Raw genomic sequence first — 21,957 nt, forward strand, 5'->3', positions numbered from 1 at the left:
ACTGGATCCGTACACTACAAGCGATTGCTTGTTTTCCCGTTTCATTGGTTGGGATGTGTCCCACTTGGAAGGATGACGACAAAAAGACCACATCGGATATTACATGGCCCTGTTGGTCTGGTTTTGATGGGGGTGGGGAGGGTGATATGTAAAATAGCTTTGGGAGTACCCAGCTCACAACAACAGTGCCAACAACTCCAGGCGCAACACCATAAAACCAGATGGGAACCTAAAGTCGACCACACACAAATAAGTAAATAATGGAGGTTGCGAAGAACTCAAACTGATCCCAATGTTACTTTACCAATACCATAATATGGTTGTGCAAATAAGACACGGGCAGAGATGGGAAGCCCGTGTTTTGGAAAGTTTATAAAGTGGCTGGAAGGGGCTATTATTTGTGGAGGCTGCCCTTTGCAGGGAGGGAACCTCTCTCCCCCCCCCCCCCCCCCCCCCACACACACACACAAAATATACAGCAACTGATATGGGTCCAGGGATCTAGCTGCAGTCCTGAGGTGCAGTTTTGTGTCTGTCAGTTTATCACTGAATTTCAAGTCAGGGGGAGAGAGCTAGAAGAAGAGAGGGGAGAGGGCAGACTCTCTACACCTTAGTCCCCTTGAATTTCTGCCCTGCAGCTAAAGCATCAGCAAACTGCAACCCTTTATTCAATAATAGCTTTTCTTTTCAATCCTTGACACATTTGATTGAGTCCCGCTTTGAACAAGACCAGATATATCAGCTTTACAGGCATTAGCAAAGGTGTACCGAACAGGGGAGAAAAGAAGAATGAAATTGGAGACTTAGATGCCACGTATAATGGATCCAACACGAGCACCATACTGTTCTATAATGAGGCACTTACTGTTCACTGGACTGCTGCAGCAACAGATTACCTGGATAGATTAGTTTTCTCCCCCCCCACCCCCTCCAAATCTCAACATTCAACGTGCTGACCTGACTTAGTGTTTAAAAAGTCACATCTGTGTAGGATTAAAAGAGGAAAGAAATAGAAAACACAAAAGGGTAGAGCATATGGTCTCTCAAATGCTCCGCCATTCAATAAGACTTGATCTCCATCTCAGATATTCCTTCTTGCCTATGTCCCATAAAACCCATCTTCCTTACAGGTTATAAATCTGACAATTCAGCCTTGAATATCTTCCAGGCCCTAATCGCTACATCTCTCCCTGGGTTGAGAATTCCATCAAATATTCCAATAAGAGAACCTCCATTAATATTCCTCCTACCAAGTATTTGCTCATTCACTTATCCGATCTATATCACATCGCAAACTCTTCCGTCCTCCACAATTTGCTTGCCTGCCCAACTTTTGTACCAACCCCGAGACTGGCTTCGGTATGCTCACTTCTTTCATTCAAGTCATTGATACAGACTGTAAATCAGATACTCAAGTGCTTGTATGATCTGACTAGTCATAGTTTCTCAACTGGAAAAAAAGACCCATATATCCAAATGCTATGTTGTCAGTTACATAGCCAATACTCTATCCAGATTGCCCAACAATTTTCAGTTGAGACTGTTCACAATGCAAGTTAGGCATTGAATTCAGCAAGTGAGTTGCGTTTGTAGTTGAGTCACATGTTGCCTACTTATTTCATTATCCAAAATCAACTCCTGAACAAGAACCATTCTTTATTACGTATGTAAATAGAACGGTGATGAGTTAACTAAACCTTCATATATTCAGATGGGATTAAACCAAAACAAAAAAAAACAAAAAATTGCCAAGTCTGATTTCTTGCTTGGGAGGTGTGGAAAATAACCAATTTTCACAGTTACATTTACCAAGAAAAAGCCATTTGATTAATCACTTAAGCATAGAGATAAAAATGGGTAATGCACAAAGTTAGACATATTTCCATACTTAAAGTGAGAAGTCCCTCTCTAACATTGAGATTTGAAAATGTGTAACATTTCAATTTGCAAGTTCACTTCTGTTGAACAAACCTCCATAAAACATAGCTTTATTAAAAAAAAGTTCCAGTGAGTACACCCTTTAAATTGAACACAAAGTATGAATGTTGCCTTTAAAAAAGGTGCCATGCAACATAGCTGCTTAAACCAGAATAATGTGAGTGAGTGTTTGTGTGAGGGAATGGGATTTAAGACCAATTTAAAAACATCTGAATTAGACTCAACTACTGACCTATAGCTATGTCTAACCACTTTCTGTAAGCACTAGCAAATCTGGCTTGCTCTATATTAGTGCAATTGGCTAGGATTGTATCAATGAATCGGTGTTCTTCCAGCAAGCTGTTCAAGTCTAGTGAAGGGCCACGTTTGAGGCGCTTGGTTTCCTGCGTATAGCCTTGCTTGGCTGTGTCAGCCACACCATCAACATCCATGCCTTGAAAGGAGTAACTGTCCGAAGTGGCCATCTGAACATTGTCCACTGTTCCATCGCTCCTCTTGCTGGGATCAGACAGGACCTGAAGACGCTCTCTGTTCCAGCAATGCCAAAGGTAGAAAACACACCTCCTGCAAAGGGCAGAAAAACAGATGCTTAAAACCTGCAGGACGTGAGATCATTACTGATTATCTTGGCAGCTCTCTGCAATAAATATAACTGGATCAGTTACAACAACAGCTGCCAGTTACATAGTGCGTTTAATGTAGCACAGCACATCACAGGTGTTACGTCTGGTCATTCCAGAAGTTTAAAAGTACCTTGATACTCAAATGCTCAACGTTCATTGAAAAGATTTCTCAGATCACATGTTTTGTGACTGGATAAATTGTGAGATCATATCAAGATTGCAGTCAGGAGTAAGTGGCGTGACAATGGGTATACTTACATATACCTATCCTTGAACCTATTCTTGCAATATGATTTAGGAACAATGGCAAAGCTTGCGTTACCTCATGCGCACTAATAATCAGCTGGTGCTCAGATCAAAAGAAGTGTGTTAACCCTTTGTGGTTATGGCAGGAAATAGTAGGAATCAAACAGGAAGATGCCTTAATAAATATGGCAAGCTGTAGAGGCTTGCAGACTGCATTTTCCCCCTCTTAGAACACAGGGCATAGAAGTACAGCACAGTACAGTACAGGCCCTTCGGCCCTCGATGCTATGCTGGCCTTTTATCCTACATACCCTTCATTTTACTTTCATCCATGCACCAATTCAAGAGTCAGTTAAATGCCCCTAATGTATCTGATTCTACTACCACCACTGCCAGTGCATTCCACGCACCCACCACTCTGTACCTTTGACATCTCCCCTAATCCTTCCTCCAATCACCTTAAAATTATGCCCCCTTGTGATAGCCATTTCTGCCCTGGGAAAAAATCTTTGACTATTCACTATCAATGCCTCTCATTATCTTGTACACCTATCAAGTCACCTCTCGTCCTTCTTCGCTCCAATGAGAAAAGCCCTAGCTCCCTCAACCTTTCTTCATAATACATGCCCTTCAGTCCAAGCAACATCCTGGTAAATCTCTCTATACCCGCTCTAAAGCTTCCACATCCTTCCTATAATGAAGCGACCAGAACTGAACACAATATTCCAAGTGTGGTCTAAACAGGGCTCTATAGAGCTGCAGCCTAACTTCGCGGCTCTTAAACTCAATCCCTCTGCAAATGAAAGCCAACACACCGTATGCTTGCTTAACAACCCTTTCAACTTGCTGTCAACTTTGAGACATCTATGGACACGGAACCCTGTACTCAACTCCCAAACCAAATCATTTCACACTTTTCCAGGTTGAACTCCATCTGCTATTTCTCAACCCTGCTCTACATCCTGTCAATGTCCCACTGCAACCTACAACAACCCTCCACACTATCTGCCACCCTTCGTGTCATCGACATACTTACTAATCCACCCTTCCCCTTCCTGATCTAAATCATTTATAAAAATTACAAAGAGCAGAAGTCCCAGAACAGATCCCTGCAGAAAACCACTGGTCACGGAGCTCCAGGGTGAATATTTTCCATTTAGTACCACCCTCTGTCTTCTATGGGCCAGCCAATTCGGTATCCAGACAGCCACATTTCCTTGTATCCCTTGCCTCCTTACTTTCTGAATGAGCCTACTATGGGGAACCTTATCAAACGCCTTGCTAAAATCCAGGTAAACCACATCCAATGCTCTACCTTCAATGTATTTTGTCACATCCTCAAAATAATTCAATAAGTTTTGTGAGGTATGACCTGCCCCTCACAAAGCCATCCTGACTATCTCTAATCAAACTATGGTTTTTCAAGTAATCATAAATCCTGTCTCTCACAATCCTCTCCAATAATTTGCCTATCACAGACGCAAGACTGACTGATCTGTAATTCCCAGGATTATCACTATTCTCTTTCTAGAACAAGGGAATAATATTTGCCACCCTCCAATCATCTGGCACTACTCCAGTGGATGCAAAGATCATCACCAAATGCACAGCAATCTCTTCCCTCACTTCCTGTAGTAACCTTCGGCATTTCTCATCTGGCCTGGGAGACTTATCCATCCTTATGTTTTTCAAACTTTTCAGCACACCCTCCTTCTTAACATCAACTTGTTCATGTGTATCAGCCTGTTTCATGCTGTTCTCAAATGACAAGGTCCCTCTCAGTAGTGAATACTGAAGCAAAGTTTTCATTAAGGATTTCCCCAACTCTGGCACAAGTTCCCTCCATTATCCCTGAACGGCCCCTACCCTCACTCTGGCCATCCTTTTGTTCCTCACGTAAGTGTAAAACGCTTTGGGGTTTTCCTTAATCCTACCCATTAAATCTTTTTCATGCCACCTTTTTAGTTCTACTAAGTCCATTCTTCAGTTTCTTTCTGGCTACCTTGTAACCTTCGACAACCCTGTCTGATCCTTGCCTCCTCAACCTTATGTAAGCTTCCATCTTCCTCTTGACTGGATGTTCTACATCCCTTGTCACCCAAGGTTCCTTCACCCTACCATCCCTTCCTTGCCTCAGTGGGACAAACCTGTCCAGCTCTATCAGCAAGTGCTCTCTAAACAACCTTCACATTTCTGTCAAGCATTTCCCTAAGAACATCTGTTCCCAATTTGGGTGCCCCAGTTCCTGCCTAAGAGCATTGCAATTCCCCCTCCCCCAATAAATACTTTCCCATGACGTCTGCTCCTATCCCTCTCCATGAGTAAAGTGAAAGGTCAGTGTTCACAATTCCCTATCACCGAAATGCTCTCCCACAGAGAGATCTGATACCTGGCCTGGTTCGTTGCCAAGCACCAATCCAATATGGCCTCCCCCTCTAGTTAGCCTACCTACATATGGAGTCAGAATCCTTCCCACACACACCCGATGAAAACTGCTCCATCTGAACTATTTGAACTAAGGAGGTTCCAATCAATGTTAGGGAAGTTGAAGTCACCCATGACAACAACCCTGTTACTTCTGCTAGTAGGGGGTCTGTAGAGAAAAAAACCTCCCAATAAGATACTGCTCCTCTACTATTTCTGACTTCCACCCATATGGACTCTGTAGACAAACCCTCCTCGATGACCTCCCTTTCTGCAGCTGTGATACTATCTCTGATTAGCAATGCCCCACCTCTTACCTCCTGCTCCATTCCTTTTAAAGTATCTAAACCCTGGGACATTCAACAACTATTCCTGCCCCTGTGATATCCAAGTCTCTGTAATGGCCACAACATCATAGTTCCAAGTACTGATCCATGCTCTAAGTTCATCCCCGTTATTCATGATACTTCAACTCATTACACTGACTGCAATTTTGCCCTTTCAACCATCTATCCCTCCTCACAGACTGTTTGAATGCTGTATCTGGCTGTTCACTAGCTACTCCATCCTCAGATCATTAGCTCCAGTTCCCAAACCCCTGCCAAATTTAAACCCTCCTGAAGAGCTCCAGCAAACCTCTCACTCAGGATATCTGTGCCCCTCCAGTTCAGGTGCAACCCATCCATTGAAACCATTGGAGGCAACCCTTCAGCTGATTCTTTTACAAACACCTCTGACTCACAGCATTGGTATTTTATGTAGTAACAATGATGCTTGGAAATAGAGATCAGAGGAATGTGGGCTCACATAAAGCTAGGAGCTATCAAACAAACTGTGACAGCGAGATATTCGAAACAGACAAAGAGGTAAATTCGAATGAAAGTGTGAGAATACAGCCACTGCATAATACCCAGTGTTGAAGTGATGCAAACTAGTAACTGAGCAAGTGTAAGACTAATTGCCTTGTTGGCTTACTGATAAACCTGACCAAATGACCAGACACAATTGACGTGTGGAGGACTGACAAAGATCCTACATTGTCTCCTTGTGAGAAAGAATGCCACCCTGGCAGTTAACAAGTGAGCAGCAGGTTTTACCTTCGAGCTGAAGGCTGATCAGAGCCCAGCAGCTCGACTGTAATGGCAGCATCGGTGGGGAGACAGCGGTTGCTCCCAATACAATTCCCACCCCGTCGCTGGATTTCAGGCACAGGAAGGCTGGGAAGGGATTGAGGAGCAGGAGGTGAGGGCTCTGTAATGTCACAGTCAGTACAGCTTTAAGAGATATGCCCATGAGATTGTCACTGTACCAAAGCATGTGACCTGTGGGTATAAAAGGTGTCAGACCACCTTAACCAGGATCACTTGAAATGTGACACTTTAATGGAAACATTCTGCTCCTTGAAACTAGGTAGTCCAATACTAGCTTGCAAATGTTATTAGAGTTGAGAGTGTGTTGCTGGAAAAGCACAGCACGTCAGGCAGATCTCTCCATCCCTGAGGCTCCCAGCCTCATTCCTGATGAAAGGCTCCAGCCCGAAACGTTGATTTTCCTGCTCCTCGGGTGCAGCCTGACCTGCTGCGCTTTTCCAGCAACACACTCAACCATGATCTCCAGCATCTGCAGACCTCACTGTCTCCTGCAAATGTTATTACTTGTAGACAATAGTTAACTGGAATAAATGTTTGCTGGATATTTTAGTTTCACATTATCCGCATCTACTTTCCTAGGTTATGAAGGATAGCAATTGACATTCGGTTATAAGACTTCGAGAGAAGACCAATGGTGCAGACAGCGAGTGGGGCTCCCAGATGATTTCCCGTCCTTCCCTTTCAGATGCTGCATGTCTTGATCAGGCATGGAATGACTTTGAACAAGGAATTCCCTCCCCATCATTTCTGCAAGCTCACAAGCAACCACTCACAGGTTAGTCAGTCATGCTTCTACATGGCAGGTATCTCCATCATTGTCCCATCACCAATAGTTTTGACGTGTACCATCATCTTTCTGTCATTTAAATCTCTGGTTTTCCATCCCATTACAGATCTTTCCTTTTAACAACATAGCCTATTCCTTTTCCTAATTTCCACTTCGCCCTTCAAGCCTGTCCTGGCATTTGAAAGGGTCATGGCTGATTCAGTTGGGGCTTTAATTCCACTTTCCAGTCTGTGTCAGCGCCATTTTATCTCTCTCCCCTTCCTTGCCTACCCCGCCTCACTTCCACCCCCACCATAACCTTAGACTCCCTTGCCTATCTCAAATCTATCCAACTCAGTCTTGATTAAGTTCCAATAGACAGCCTTCATTGAAATTCTGTTCCCCAGAAAATACAGATTAATAGCCCTCGAAATGAGTTATCCTCGCCGGTTTTGAAAACATGACCTTTTGGTTTTTAAAACCACGTGCTCTTGGATTGAGATCTCCCTCAGAAGGCAACGTTTTCCTGGTATCCAACCAGAATTTTTTCCCCCCCAAGATCTCATTTCTATAAGATCATTTATCATTTTTCTAAATATCAAAGCATACTGTCCCAAACTGGAAACAGGCCCTTCGGCCCATCAAGTCCACACCAACCCTCCCAAGAGTAACCCACCCAGACTCATTTCCCTCTGACTAACGTACCTAACGCTTTGGGCAATTTAGCATGGCCAATTCACCTGACCTGCACATCTTTGGACTGTGGGAGGAAACCAGAGCACCCAGAGGAAACTCACGCAGACACGGGGAGAATGTGCAAACTCCACACAGACAGTTGCCTGAGGCTGGAATCGAACACGGATCCCTAATGCTGTGAGGCAGCAGTGCTAACCACTGAGCCACCGTGCCCATGAACTGCTTCTCCAATACGGAGATGAAAAATAGTGCTTCCAATTTGGTCTCACCAATATCCTGTACAGCCCCAGTAGAACTTCCCTACGCCTATATTACATATCGTGATAAACACCAACATTCCCTTGCTAAGATGTTGTACACAGGTACCTTCTATCTCTGTACGTGAAAATACATGACAATAAAACCCAATTCTAATCACTCGCCCTGTCTGGAAAGTAACCATGTGATTCATGTGCTAAAACACCCAGATCCGTCTAACAGAATTCTGCAATCACTGTCCAACTAGAACAACGTGCTGCTTTGCTACTCGTCTTGTCAAAATGGAAAAGTTCTCATTCTATATTCCATCTGGCAGATGTTTGCCCATTCACTTTTCCATTCCCATGCAGACTTTTTACTCCTATTTCACAACACTGAAGAGTATGCTTTTCCAGCACCACAATCAGGCAGCACTCAAGGAGCAGGAGAATCGATGTTTCAGGCATAAGTCCTTCATTAGGAATGAGGCTTATGGACCAAGGGGGCTGGGAGATAAATGGGAGGAGGTGGTGGGGAGGGTGTGGGGGAAAAGTGTGTGTGTGGGGGGGGGGGGGGGGGGGGGGGGGGGGGGCAAGGTAGCTGGGAATGTCGTAAGTACATGAAGGTGGGGATAAAGGTGCTAGGTCGGAGAAGAAGGTGGAGCGCTTAGATGGGAAGGAAGATGGACAGGTGGTATAGTTCAAGAGGGCGGTGCTGAGTTGGGAAGTTGTGACTGGGATAAGATAAGAGGGAGGGGAATGTGGAAACTGGTGAATTCCACACTGGTCCCCTGTGGTTGGAAGCTCCCAAGATGGAAGATGAGGAGTTCTTCCTCCAGGGGTCGGGTGGTTAGGATTAGGCAATGGAGGCGGCCCAGGACCCGCATGTCCTTGGCGGAATGGGAGGCATGAGTTAAAATGTTCAGCCACAAGGCGGTGGGGTTGGTTGGCGCAGGTGGCCCAGAGATGTTCTCTGAAACTATCTGCAAGTTGGCATCCTGTCTCCTCAATGTACAGGAGACCACATTGGGTGCAACGGATGCAGTAAATGACGTGTGTGGAAGTACGGGTAAGTTTTTATCAGATATGGAAGGATCCTTTGGGTCATTGGACAAAGGTAAGAGGGGAGATATGGGTGCAGGTTTTGCACTTCTTGCTGTGGCAGGGAAGGTGCTAGGAGGGGAGAGTGCGTTGGTTGGGGGGGGGGGGGGGGGGGGCATGGACCTGACAAGGGAGTCGCAGAGGGAATGGCCTCTCTGAAACGTAGATACGGGTGGAGAGAGAAATATACCTCTGGTGGTGGGATCTGTTTGTAGATGGTGGACATGGTGGAGAATGATGTGGTGTATCAGGAGGTTGGTTGGGTGGAAGGGGAGGACTGGGGGAGGGGGGTGGGGGGTTCTGTCCTTGTTGTGATTGGAGGGGTGGGTCCAAGGGCAGAGGTGCAGGATGTAGAGGAGATGTGCTGGAGGGCATTATCGACCACATGGGAGGGAAAATTGTGGTCTTGGAAAGAGGTGGCCATCTGGGATGTTCTGTGGTGGAACTGGTTCTCCTGGGAACAGATGCGGCAGAGGCAGAGTAATAGGGAATAAGGGATAATGTCTTTACAGGAGGCAGGGTGGGAGGGGTGTAGTCCAAGAAAGTTGGAGTTGGTTTGTAGTAGATGCCTGTGTTATGTCAGTTGCCAGAAATGGAGTTGGAGAGGTCCAGGAAGGGGAGGGGGGGGGGGGGTGGGGTGGGGAGATGTCTGATATGGTCCAGGTGAACTTGAGGTCGGGGTGGAAGATGTTTGTGAAGTTCATGCACTGTTCAACCTCTACATGAGAGCACAAGGTAGCTCCTACACAGCCATCGATGTAGCGAAGAAAAAGGTGTCGGTGTAGCTGCAGAAGATTGACTTTTCCACGTACCCGATGAAGAGGCAGACATAGCTGGGGTCCATGCGGGTGCCTATGGCTACCCCTTTGGTCTGGAGGAGGTGGGAGGATTGGAAGGAGAAATTATTGACAGTGAGGACCAGTTTAACTAGTTGAATGAGGGTGTCAGTGGAAGGGTACTGGTTGGGTCGGCAGGAGAGGAAGAAACAGAGGGCTTAGAGGCCCTGGTCATGGCTGATGGATGTGTACAGGGACTGGATGTCCAGGGTGAAGATAAGGAGTTGGAGGCCAGGGGAACAGAAGTCATGGAGGTAATGAAGGGCATGGGTGATGTCCTGAACATAAGTGGGGAGTTCCTGACTAAGGGGGACAAGACGATGTCAGGGTATGCGCCGATAGGTTCGGTGGGGCAGGAGCAGGCTGAGACAATGGGTCGACCAGGGCAGTCAGGTTTGTGAATTTTGGGTCAGAAGTAGAACTGGGTGGGGCGGGGTTCCCAGACTATGAGGTTGGAGATTCCTTGAGGTGACAAGGTTTTGGATGGTCTGGGAGATGGTGGTCAAGGGGGCAGTAGGAGGAGTTGTCTGTGAGTTGGTCTGATGATTTGATGGTGAGTTTGGGGTTGGAGCGAAGGGAGTGGAGAGCTTGCGTTGTGAGGGTGAGAGGTTGGAGTGGGTGGGGGGGGGGGGGGGGGGGGGGGGGGGGGGGGGGGGGAAACAGGTTGAGGCGGTCAGTGTCACGGCAGCAGTTGGAAATGAAGAGATTGAGGGTGGGTAACAGACCAGCAGGGGATGTGCAAGTGGACGGGCTATGTTGGAGATGGGAGAAGGGGTCCTCAGATGGTGGGCGGGAGTCCTGGTGGAAAACATTGGGTCTGGAGGTGGAGGCGGCAGAAGAACTGTTCAATGTCACAAAGCGGGTCGGGTTTCTCAATCCGAGAGCACAAGGGGATGAAGGTGAAGCCTTTGTTGAGGACTGATCATTCGTCCTCAGGTGAGGGGAAGGTCTGGAGTGGGGGGCATGGTGAAAACATACCATGTCCTTGGCTGGGAGCTAGGACCCGGTGTAGGACTTGATCTGGGAGTGGGGATGGAGTGGGACACTTTAACTCCCCCCTCCCACTCAGCTAAGGACATCCAGGTCCTGGGCCTCCTCCTTTATCGTTAAACCCTAACCACCCAATGCTGAGGGGGAGAACACCTCATCTTCCACCTTGGGACACCTCAACCACACAGGATCAATGTGGAATTCACCAGTTTCCCTATTTCCCCTCCCTCCACTTTATTCCAGATCCAACCTCCAACTCTGCACCACTCTCTTGAACTGTCCTACCGAGCTATCTTTCTTCCCGTCTATCTACTCCAACCTATCACCATCACCCCCACCCGCTCCCTCCCATTTATCTCTCAGCCCCCTTGGCCTACAAGCCTCATTCCTGATGAAGGGCTTATGCCTGAAACATCGACACTCCTGCTCCTCGGATGCTGCCTGACCTGTTGTGCTTTTCCAGCAACACACCCTTCGACTCTGATCTCCAGCATCTGCAGTCCTCACTTGACAAAACTAGTTTCTTAACTTTCTTGGTGTCAATTAGCTACAATTCTGGCCTTTTCATCCAAGGCATTGACTAGATTGTAAATAATAATTGAGGCCCCAGAGGTGATGGCTGTTGTTCTTACCTCCACTCTGTTCATTTGTTACAATTAACGTTTCCAATTCTGATAACTGGCATTATCCCGAAAGATGAACATTATTTCTTTCTTTCCCTTTTTACACCTTCATTCTGAGAATTTCTAGCACCTTTCAAATTTTGTTTGTGTTTGGAAAATGAACATGTGCCAGACAAATTAGAATTTAAAAATATCCCATCGGAATCTATTATAACTCAACAGAGTCTGCTTTATCCATTCAAAATTGCCCACTCACTTTCAAATAAAGCACATTAGCAACTTATCACAGTTGCATCACGAGCTACTGTTTTAGCCGTAGTGGAGATTCATTTAACCTATCAAAGTTTATCTTGGTCACAATAGGAGTCCAGATTTTAAAGATGAGATGGGGTTCAGACTTTAGGAATTTATCTTTTCTCCCGGAGAGGAGTGAGCCTTTGCAAGATGTTGCATGTTGACCCTCTGCCTTTAAAAAGGAATGGAACAGTCCTCAACTGTGGGGATCAGACCACATGGAGGTTAGTGCTTTCAGGGGCAACACTAGGTCAGATATTTCCTACATTAACTTTAAACATCCACGGATTCATGCAAGCTAAAGGAATTCGAGTGCTTATTTTTCCTCCTCCTTGGTTCTAAGCATAATGATACTGTCAAAAGTTGGGGGTGGGAAGAGACAAAGAGTATAGCAGTAAGGGAGACTGTAACAAAAAAACATCAAAGTGTTTGGCTGTGACTTTGGTAGAAGCCCTGCTAATCCCATTAACTCAATCCTACCACACCTAACCCAAAGGCCCCAATCCTTTCCAGACAATCGTACAGGATTGCAACTACCTTCACAAGGCCTGAATCAGAACTAAAATCCAGAAGAGTTTAAGTTCTTTCCCGGAGGATATTTGAGCATCATTGGTAAACTCTAACCTCTACAGACCAAATGGACAAGGGCAGCAGATACATGGGAACACCACCACTAAGTTCCCCTGCCACGCCATTCACCACCCTGACTTGGCAATATATCACCATTCCTTCACTGTTACGGAGTCAAATCATGTTACTCTCTCCCCAGCAGCATTGACAGTGTGCCTACACCACGTGGGCTGCAGCAGTTCAAGAAGGTGGCTCATCACTGCCCTCTCAAGGGCATTTAGGATGGGTGGTAAATGTTGGTTTTGCACACCAGTGCTGTTAGGGAGGGAGTACCAAGGTTTGACCCAGCAACTGTAAAGGAATGGTGATATATTTCTAAGTCAGGATGTTGAGTGGTGTAGGAGGGGAACTTGTAGGTGGTGTTCCCATCTCTCTGTTGCCCTTGTCCATCTAGTCTATAGAAATTATAGAGCTTGCATGATGCTGCAAACAAGGTACTTGCTAACCTGTACTTTCACCCTTAAAACAGTGTAAAATATTGAAAGGAACTCTTTATTCAAAGAATTTGACATTAAACGGTTTTTGTTACCTTGACTTCAATTATTTTCTCCGTAAGTTGAAGTGACAAATGCATCACTGGACCCATATTTCACTGAGATTAACAGGCTGGATCAGAATTGGTGATCCAAACAGTAGTGCTTACGTTATGCAAATTTAAGGTAACTGGCAAAAGAACCCAGGTAGGAGGAGGATAATGTTCTCGTAAATAAGCACGGCAGGTTGTGATTTAGAATGCACGGACTGAAAATGGTGGTGGAAGCAGACAATATTATCTTTCAAAAGGCGAATTAGGTAAGTGCTTCAGGGAAATACTTTTGCTTATTAGCCCTGCAATGTAAGGGAGGGTGATTGGACTAATTAGATAGCTCTTTCCAAGGACTGGTACAATCATAATGAGCTGAACTGTCTTCTTACATGGTATATGATTGAGAGATTAGGGAGCCACTTTTTTTTTTGCTAAAGAACGTTGAATTGTTTCATGAGACTTTCAAAGTTAAATGTAAAAAAAAAACCGAGTGTCTAAAACGCTAAAGGGGATTAAGAAAGTTGACATAGAAAGGATGTTTCCTCATCCAGCACAATGTAGAACATGAGGGCATAATTTTAGCAGATTTAAAACCAATAAGGAGAAATTACTTCTCTCAAAGCTCATGAATTTATAGAATTCACAGCCCAAAGTGCACTGAACATTGGGATATTGAGTAAATTTAAAAGGAGGAGATAGACAGGTACTTAATTAGTAATGGGTTGAAGGGTTATAGAGCGTAGGCAGGGAAGTGGAGTTAAGGCAGAGATGAGACCAGCCACGATTGCATCAAATGGCAGGGCAGGCTCGAGGGGCTGAACGGCCTACTCCTAATTCTTATATCAAGCAATCAATGAGTTTGTTACTTTGGTGCCACCTGGTGGTATTGCTTAAGAGCTACAATTCTAGTCAGAGCGAAAGCAGTTGCTTCCCAAACATTATACCCCCTTGAAACCCCATTTCAGACTGTGACAGACAACAGAGTTAAGATTTGGGGTGCACGAGAACTGTTCAGCAGGATGCTAGGGGAGGGAGTGACGTCTTTATTGTCGAGGAGTTGGAGGCGGCGATGGGGGTGGAGGTGGATAGACTTCAGATGCCGAGCAGAAAGGAAACCTTTGGCAGACAACAGGAGTGGTGTTTGGGTGAGTTAGAACTACATCTATTTTTTCCACCGTCCCTTTTTTGTTTGCAAGAGCAGTCAAGGTCGTCCATTACGCAACACCCACAAATTCCAAAAAAGAACAAATGGCTTCTGCTGCTGCACAAGACTCTACTGGAGGTCATGACACCAAAGTCTGATCTAAAGCAAACAGTGATCAAAGCAGCTTACATTGCTATTGCACCTTTTGCAACCCTCAGGATATCCAACAGATCTTCATAGCCACTGAAGGTCCTTCAAAATGCAGTCACCATAAATAGAGTCAGATGTACAGCACAGAAACAGACCCTTCGGTCCAACTTGTCCATGCCGACCAGATATCCTAACCTAATCTAGTCCCACCTGCCAGCACCCGGCCCATATCCCCCCAAACCCTTCCTATTCATATACCCATCCAGATGCCTTTTAAATGCTGTAATTGTACCAGCCTCCACCACTTCCTTTGGCAGCTCATTTCATACACGTTCCACCCTCTGCATCAAGAAGTTGCCCCTTAGGTCCTTTTTAATTCGTTCCCCTCACCTTAAACCTATGCCCTCTAGTTCTGGACTTCCTGACCCCAAAGAAAAGACCTTGTCTATTTATCCTATCCATGCCTCATGATTTTATAAATTTCTATAAGGTGACCCCTCAGCCTCCGTCGCTCCAGGGAAGACAGCCCCAGCCTGTTCAGCCTCTTCCTGGAGCTCAAATCCTCCAATCCTGGCAACATCCTTGTAAATCTTTTCTGAACCCTTTCAAGTTTCACAAAGTCCTTACAATAGGAAGGAGACCAGAACTGCACGCCATATTCCAAAAGTGGCCTAACCAATGTCCTGTACAGCCGCAACATGAGCTCCTAATTCCTATACTCAATACTCTGACTAATAAAGGAAAGCATACCAAACGCCTTCTTCACTATCCTATCTACGTGCGACACCACTTTCAAGGAACTATGAACCTGCACTCAAAGATCTCTTTGTTCAGCAACACTCCCAGGACCTTACCATTAAGTGTATAAGTCCCGCTCGGATTTGCTTTCCCATAATGCAACACCTCACAGTTATCCAAATTAAACTCCATCTGCCACTCCTCAGCCCATTGGCCCATCTGGTCAAGATCCCGGTGTACTCGGAGGTAACCTTCTTCCCTGTCCATTACACCTCCAATTTAGGAAGACAGCATGGGATCTCCCACAAACAGCATGTCAGCAGGCCAATCAGCCCCTCAAACCTACTCAGCGAAACGTGATAACAACCACAGCAACATTTGAGGGATACATATTTGCCAGAACGCCTCTGCTCTTCAAAATAGGACCCTTCACGTCCACCCGAGAGCCTTAGTTTAAGTAACTCACCTGAAAGAAGACACACCTGAAGTGCAGCACTCCCGCAGTATTTCACTGGGATCGGTTGATCAGAGATTGTGCCCGGTTGAATAATGGCTCAGGTTGTGCGTCAGAGTTAGGATGCTGTCCCAATGCAGACGCTGGAACACAAATGTAGGCTGACTGTCCCAATGTATTCCTGAGTTTAAAGACGTGTTGGGAAGGAATCCTCCTTTCTCTTCAGGGAAAGTAGGCCCCTGTGGGATATGTTGTCTGATGTCAAGAGGGACATTGCCCAGCTCCTGGCTGGGGCAGAGGTCACCTGGATAGGCAGTGTTTTTACAAAGAGGCACTCGGTCAGAGACCTTCTGCATTAAGCTGCAGGTCCCCAGTGACCTATTTCAAACAGGAACAGGGAAATTATCCCTGGGGTGGCCTGGAGAATACTTGTATCTCCTCAGTGTAAACATGAAAGATTATCTGTTCATTATCACTTTGTTGTTTTTGGGATGTGATAATGCATAAATTTTGGTTGTTGAGTTTCCTCCATTCTAACAGTGACCACACTTTGAAAATACTTCAACGACTGTAAAGTGCTTCAAGGTGCCCTGAGGTAATGATATGCTGTTATTTTGCCTTGGCCCATAGTGCTCACCTAAAAACACAACCACTGAAACAGCTAAATGAACTGGAAATAAGACTATGGTCACTGTTCTCACCTGTGTTCCCCTCTCTTCCAACAGAAGCTCAAAGAATATCCTAACTTCAAAGAAACTAAAAAAAGGTTCGTTCACAGCAGTCAGTCAGTTTACCTGTGACACCACAGAGCTTCGTGGCCTGGGTATGACTCAATGAGGTCAGTGCAAAGCTCCATTTCCTCTTCAATCATGAGGGGCACGTCTACGGTGTACGTCTCTGCTGACGCGCCCTCCTCCTTCACAGGTGTGGACTGACTGGCACAAAGGTCTTTACTTGAGGACTTCCTCGCAAGACCCCCAGCGTTTGCAATGGCTGCATTTCTCGAACTGCCCGCCACAGACTTCAGCAGGAACTGGCGATAATGGAAACCGCTGTGGTCAGAGACATGGGTGGACACCCAGTACTTGGTGTTGGACAATTCGTCAAGGAGGATCTGAGGAGAAAAAAAAAAAAGAGAAAAGCTGAAACAACAATCTAACAACTCGAGCAGACCGATTCGCAATTCCGCAGAAGAGGAAGGGTAGATGTACAGAAGACATTTCCCAGCTGTGAAAGCCCAAGAACAAGCGATCCATACAAACCCAAGTAAAACACCCAGATCGAAAATAAAAACACAGAAAATGCTGTAAATAATCAGGTGGTCTGACAGTAACTGTGGGGAGAAAAAGAGATAATACTTTCAGGTTGTGAATGTTAAAGTCTGATGAGAAAGCAATCTTGTCTCTATCTCCACATTTGCTGAGTATTTCCAGCACGTTGTTTTTAAAGCCAAGATAAGATTAGCACTCTTAGATCCAATACAGAATTCAGGAAAAATGTATTTAACAAGAGAGAGTGGTGAGAATTTGGAATTCACAACCAGAGGAAGTGAATGAAGCAAAAAAAAAAAGCAGCATTAAGTCCATCAGAAACTGGGTAATCATGGGGAAGGGTTGGGGGAGTGGGGCGGGGGAGGAGAGATGTTGCAGAAGAACATGTTGATTGAGGTAAGAGGAGTGGGAGGAAGGTCGTGTGTAACACAAACACCATTATACACCATTTGGGTCAAATAAACGCGCATGCGCACACACACGCGCGCACACGTTTCTGTGCTGTAAATGCTTGCTGGTTTATAGCCAGGAGTGAGGAGAGTACCTTAAGATTGCACTTTGCTACATGCTGAAGGATCCAAATGCGATGGGACCAGGCATTGTAATTGCTTGGGTACCTGCCAGCAGCATCAGTGCAGACTGCCATCTCATCCTGGATTATTCGATGCATTTGTTCAGTTGACAGAACTCCCAGGTTGGCGTTATTCCTCAAATTGGGAAGACAGGCTTCTTGAACAACCTTCTGATATACCCAACGCCTTTTAGGAATAAAGATGGCACAACTATTAGAGACTAAACTCGGCATATTGCAAGCTTAACTTTAGAAACCTGAATGTCAGATGCAGCAGCATTTAGAAAAAAAAATATGAAGTAATTCAATCTTCCTAACCAAAACTTTAAAAGAGAAGCTAAATGGTATAATATAAAAGGAGTTCAAGGAGGAGAGAGATCTGGGAGCATTTGCATATCAAACACTGAATGAGGCAGGACAGATTACTAAAGCAGTTACTAAACCCAGGTTCTTGAAGAGTCACAGAGCAGGAAAACAGGGAATTTAAAATGGATAAAAAGCCACAGTTCAGTCTCCAGCTGGAGTTGAATATTCAATCTCTGGAGAAAGCACAGAAGAGATTTATTACATAGTGTAACTGTAATTCCTGTAAACAAAGACTAGACATGTCAGAGTTGTTCTGCTCAAAGCAGAGATGGCGAAGAGGAGTTGTGATAAAAATGTATAAACTCGTGACGGGTTCTGATGCAGTGAGTAAAGAGAAACTGTTTCCAGTGGGTGATTTAAGTTGACTGGCAGAGGAATCAGGGAGGACATGAGAAATAACCTACTTTGGCAATGGTTGACATTGTGGATACAGATTCAATAGAAGCTTTCAAAAAGGAATTGAACTAATACTTGGAGAAAAATGGGGAAATAGGGGAGTGGAACCAACTGGTTTTTCTTTAGAACAGACAGCACAGTCTCAACGTGCCGAGTGGCTGAATTATATCTGCACACCCAAATGTTAATTATCCCTCAGCCTTCAATTTTACTTTTAGCTGAAGATTACACAGTCTCGCTCAAGATGTCAACACCCAAGGGCAACCGCTGAATTATGGAGATAAGGTTCTTCAATGGACAATTTAAATACATGGCAAACAAACAGTAAAACAGGACTTCACAAAATTAAGCAGCGCTTTCATTTGTCAAACTAAGTAATTAGACTTTGACACTATTGTAAATAAAAATTGTAATTTTTAAACAACAATTTTAAAGGTGGCGATGTATAATTAGATAGATTGCAAACAGACACCATGTTCCTTTTAAATATTACGTTATAGACCTGGAATTGTGTCAATTATTTTTGCAAGGTGCAAGTAGAGACAATTCATTTAGTGTCACAAGCAAAAAGAACGTGGCCACTGAGCCCTGATCGTGCAGAGTGACAGGTTGGAGGAGATAAACTGGGAAAACTGAAGCCATCATTTTCAAATCCCTTTCCAAACTCTGTTCCCCACCTAACTCCATTCTCCATCCTGGTAACAATCTAAGATTAAGTCAGTCTGTTTGTAATCCTGTAATGAGCTTCCAAACTCAATCATTAAGATTACCTGCTTCCACCTCTGTTTCATTGCTCAACATTGCTTCCACCTTAACTTAGCTGCTGCTGAAACTCTCATTCCTGCTTTCATGAGTTCAACTACTGTAATACATTTCTTGCTCGTCCCCCACATTCAATTCTCCACATGCCAGAGGTCTCAGAGTCATAGAGACGTACAGCATGGAAACGGAACCTTCGGTCCAACCCATCCATGCCGGCCAGATATCCCAACCCAATCTAGTCCCACCTGCCAGCACCCGGCCGATATCCCTCCAAACCTTTCCTATTCATATACCCATTCAAATACCTCTTCAATGTTGCAATTGTACCAGCCTCCACCACTGCCTCTGGCAGCTCATTTCATACACGTACCACCTGCTATGTGAAAGAGTTGCCCCGTAGGTCTCTTATATCCTCCCTCTCTCACCCTAAACCTATGCCCTCTAGTTCTTGACATCCTGACCCCAGGGAAAAGACTTTGCCTGTTTACCCTATCCATGCCCCTTATAATTTTGTAAGCCTCTATAAGGTCACCCCTCAGCCTCCAACGCTCCAGGGAAAACAGCCCCAGCCTGTTCAGCCGCTCCCTGTAGCTCAAATCCTCCAACCCTGGCAACATCCTCCTAAATCTTTTCTGAACCCTTTCAAGTTTCACAACACCTTTCCGATAGGAAGTAGACCAGAATTGCATGCAATATTCCAACAGCGGTCGAACCAATGTCCTGTATACCTGCAACATGACCTCCCAACTCCTGTACTCAATACTCTAACCAATAAAAGAAAACATACCAAATGCCTTCTTCACTATCCTATCTACCTGCAATGCCACTTTCAAGGAGCTATGAACGTGCACTCCAAGGTCTCTTTGTTCAGCAACACTCGCTAGGACCTTACCATTAAGTGTATAAGTCCTGCTAAGATTTGCTTTCCCAAAATGCAGCACTTCGCATTTATCTGAATTAAACTCCATCTGCCACTTCAGCCCATTGGCCCATCTGATCAAGATTCTGTTGTAATCTGAGGTAATCCTCTTCACTGTCCATTACACCTCTAATTTTGGTGTCATCTGCAAACTTACTAACTGTACCTCCTATGCTCGCATCCAAATCATTTATGTAAATGGCAAAAAGTAGAGGACCCAGCACCCGATCGTTGTGGCACTCCACTGGTCACAGGCCTCCAGTCTGAAAAACAACCCTCCACCACCACCCTCTGTCTTCTACCTTTGAGCAAGTTTTGTTCTCCCTGTATTCCATGTGATCTAACCTTGCTAATCAATCAGTCTGGAGATGGAAATGTGTTGCTGGAAAAGCGCAGCAGGTCAGGCAGCATCTAGGGAACAGGAGAATCGACGTTTCGGGCATTAGCCCTTCTTCAGGAATCAATCAATCAGTCTCCCATGGGGAACCTTTTCAAATGCCTTACTGAAGTCCATACAGGTCACATCTACTGCTCTGCCCTCATCAATCCTCTTTGTTACTTCTTCAAAAAAACTCAATCAAGTTTGTGAGACATGATTTCCCACGCACAAAGCCATGTTGATTATCCCTAATCAGGTCTTCTATCACTACTTCTACAACTTCTATGTCTGTATTTCAAGTTCTTCTATGATCTGTACTCACTGATGGGTTACGTTGACTGTGCAATACCTAGTCTAGATTAGAGTGGTGCTAGAAAAGCACAGCAGTTCAGGTAGCATCCAAGGAGCAATAAAATCCCTTCATCAGGAATACAGGCAGAGTGCCTGAAGGGTGGAAAGATAAATGAGAGGAAGGTGGGGAGAAAGTAGCATAGAGTGCAATAGGTGAGTGGGGGAGGGGATGAAGCTGATAGGTCAGAGAGGAGGGTGGAGTGGATAGGTGGAAAGGAAGATAGGCAGGTAAGACAAGTCATGAGGACAGTGTTGAGCTGGAAGTTTGGAGCTGGGGTGAGATGGGGGAAAAGGGGAAATGAGGAAACTGTTGAAGTCCACATTGATGCCCTGGGGTTGAAGTGTTCCGAGGCGGAAGATGAGGCATTCTTCCTCCAGGTGTCGGGTGGTGAGGGAGCGGCGGTGGAGGCGGCCCAGGACCTCCATGTCCTCGGCTGAGTGGGAGGGGGAGTTGAAATGTTGGGCCACAGGGCAGTGTGGTTGATTGGTGCGGGTGTCCCAGAGATGTTCCCTAAAGCACTCTGCTAGGAGGCGTCCAGTCTCCCCAATGTAGAGGAGACCGCATTGGGAGCAACAGATACAATAAATGATATTGATGGATGTGCAGGTGCAATACCTAGTCTCCCCATCTTTCTAATCGCTTTCTGCTCACCACTCAGATCTCTGCTCCTCTAATTCTGGCCGCTCGCACATCCAGGATTTGAATTGTTTCATCATCAATGACTATGTTTCAATTCCCTGAGCAATTTCAAGTTTTGAAATTCATTCTTGACACCTCTTAAAATGCCCTTTAAAACCAACCTCCTTGTCATCTGATTCAATTATTATGTGGCTAAATGTCACACTTTATCTTATAATATGACCTGTGAAACACTTTGGAATATTTTATAAACAATAAAAAAAGTGCGAAATAAACACAAGTTGTTGTAATCAAGCATTAAATAAAAAAAAAGGAAAGTGAGCCAAAATTTTGTTCCTCCCCAAAATAAAACACTTTTGAAGTGGCCCAAAATGTTTCTCTCGCGGAGAGTTCCACCCAGAGGTACTTCATTTAGGGGTCTCTAAGATTGAGAGGAGGAGGAATTTCGGAGTGTACGTAGTGTGGAATTCTCTGCTCCAGAGAGCATTGGGGGCTGGGGCATGGAATACATTTAAGGCTTATTTGGATGGATTTTTGATTGACAAGGGAACGTGGGACAGACAGATAAGTTGGGGTGAGACTCAAGTCAAATTAGACATGATCTTATTGAATGATAAAGCAAGCTGAATAGTCTATTGAATAGATTGAAAAGAGCTTTCGTTATTATGGTCAGAGTAATGATCTGGGTTAGATTTGGTCACTAAGACAACAGAAAGAGGAATTTATCAGAATTATC

The 21,957-nt window shown here is 45.1% G+C and overlaps 1 protein-coding gene across 1 annotated transcript in view; it reads right to left on the reverse strand.

Moving 5' to 3' along the window:
- Positions 1-1,641: 1,641 nt before the first annotated feature.
- Positions 1,642-21,957, reverse strand: part of ptar1 (protein prenyltransferase alpha subunit repeat containing 1) — a 36,644-nt gene continuing 16,328 nt past the window's right edge. The window contains exons 6-8 of the mRNA XM_043716706.2: positions 17,382-17,595; positions 16,361-16,680; positions 1,642-2,502 (exon numbers count right to left, since the gene is read on the reverse strand). Of these exons, the coding sequence (XP_043572641.2) occupies positions 2,163-2,502; positions 16,361-16,680; positions 17,382-17,595 (874 nt within the window). The 3' untranslated portion in view covers positions 1,642-2,162. The remainder of the gene's footprint in view (positions 2,503-16,360; positions 16,681-17,381; positions 17,596-21,957) is intronic.

This window comes from Chiloscyllium plagiosum, unplaced genomic scaffold, assembly GCF_037043375.1.
Source record: "Chiloscyllium plagiosum isolate Xiang-an unplaced genomic scaffold, Cpla_swu_hap1 HiC_scaffold_2, whole genome shotgun sequence".
NCBI lineage: Eukaryota > Metazoa > Chordata > Chondrichthyes > Orectolobiformes > Hemiscylliidae > Chiloscyllium > Chiloscyllium plagiosum.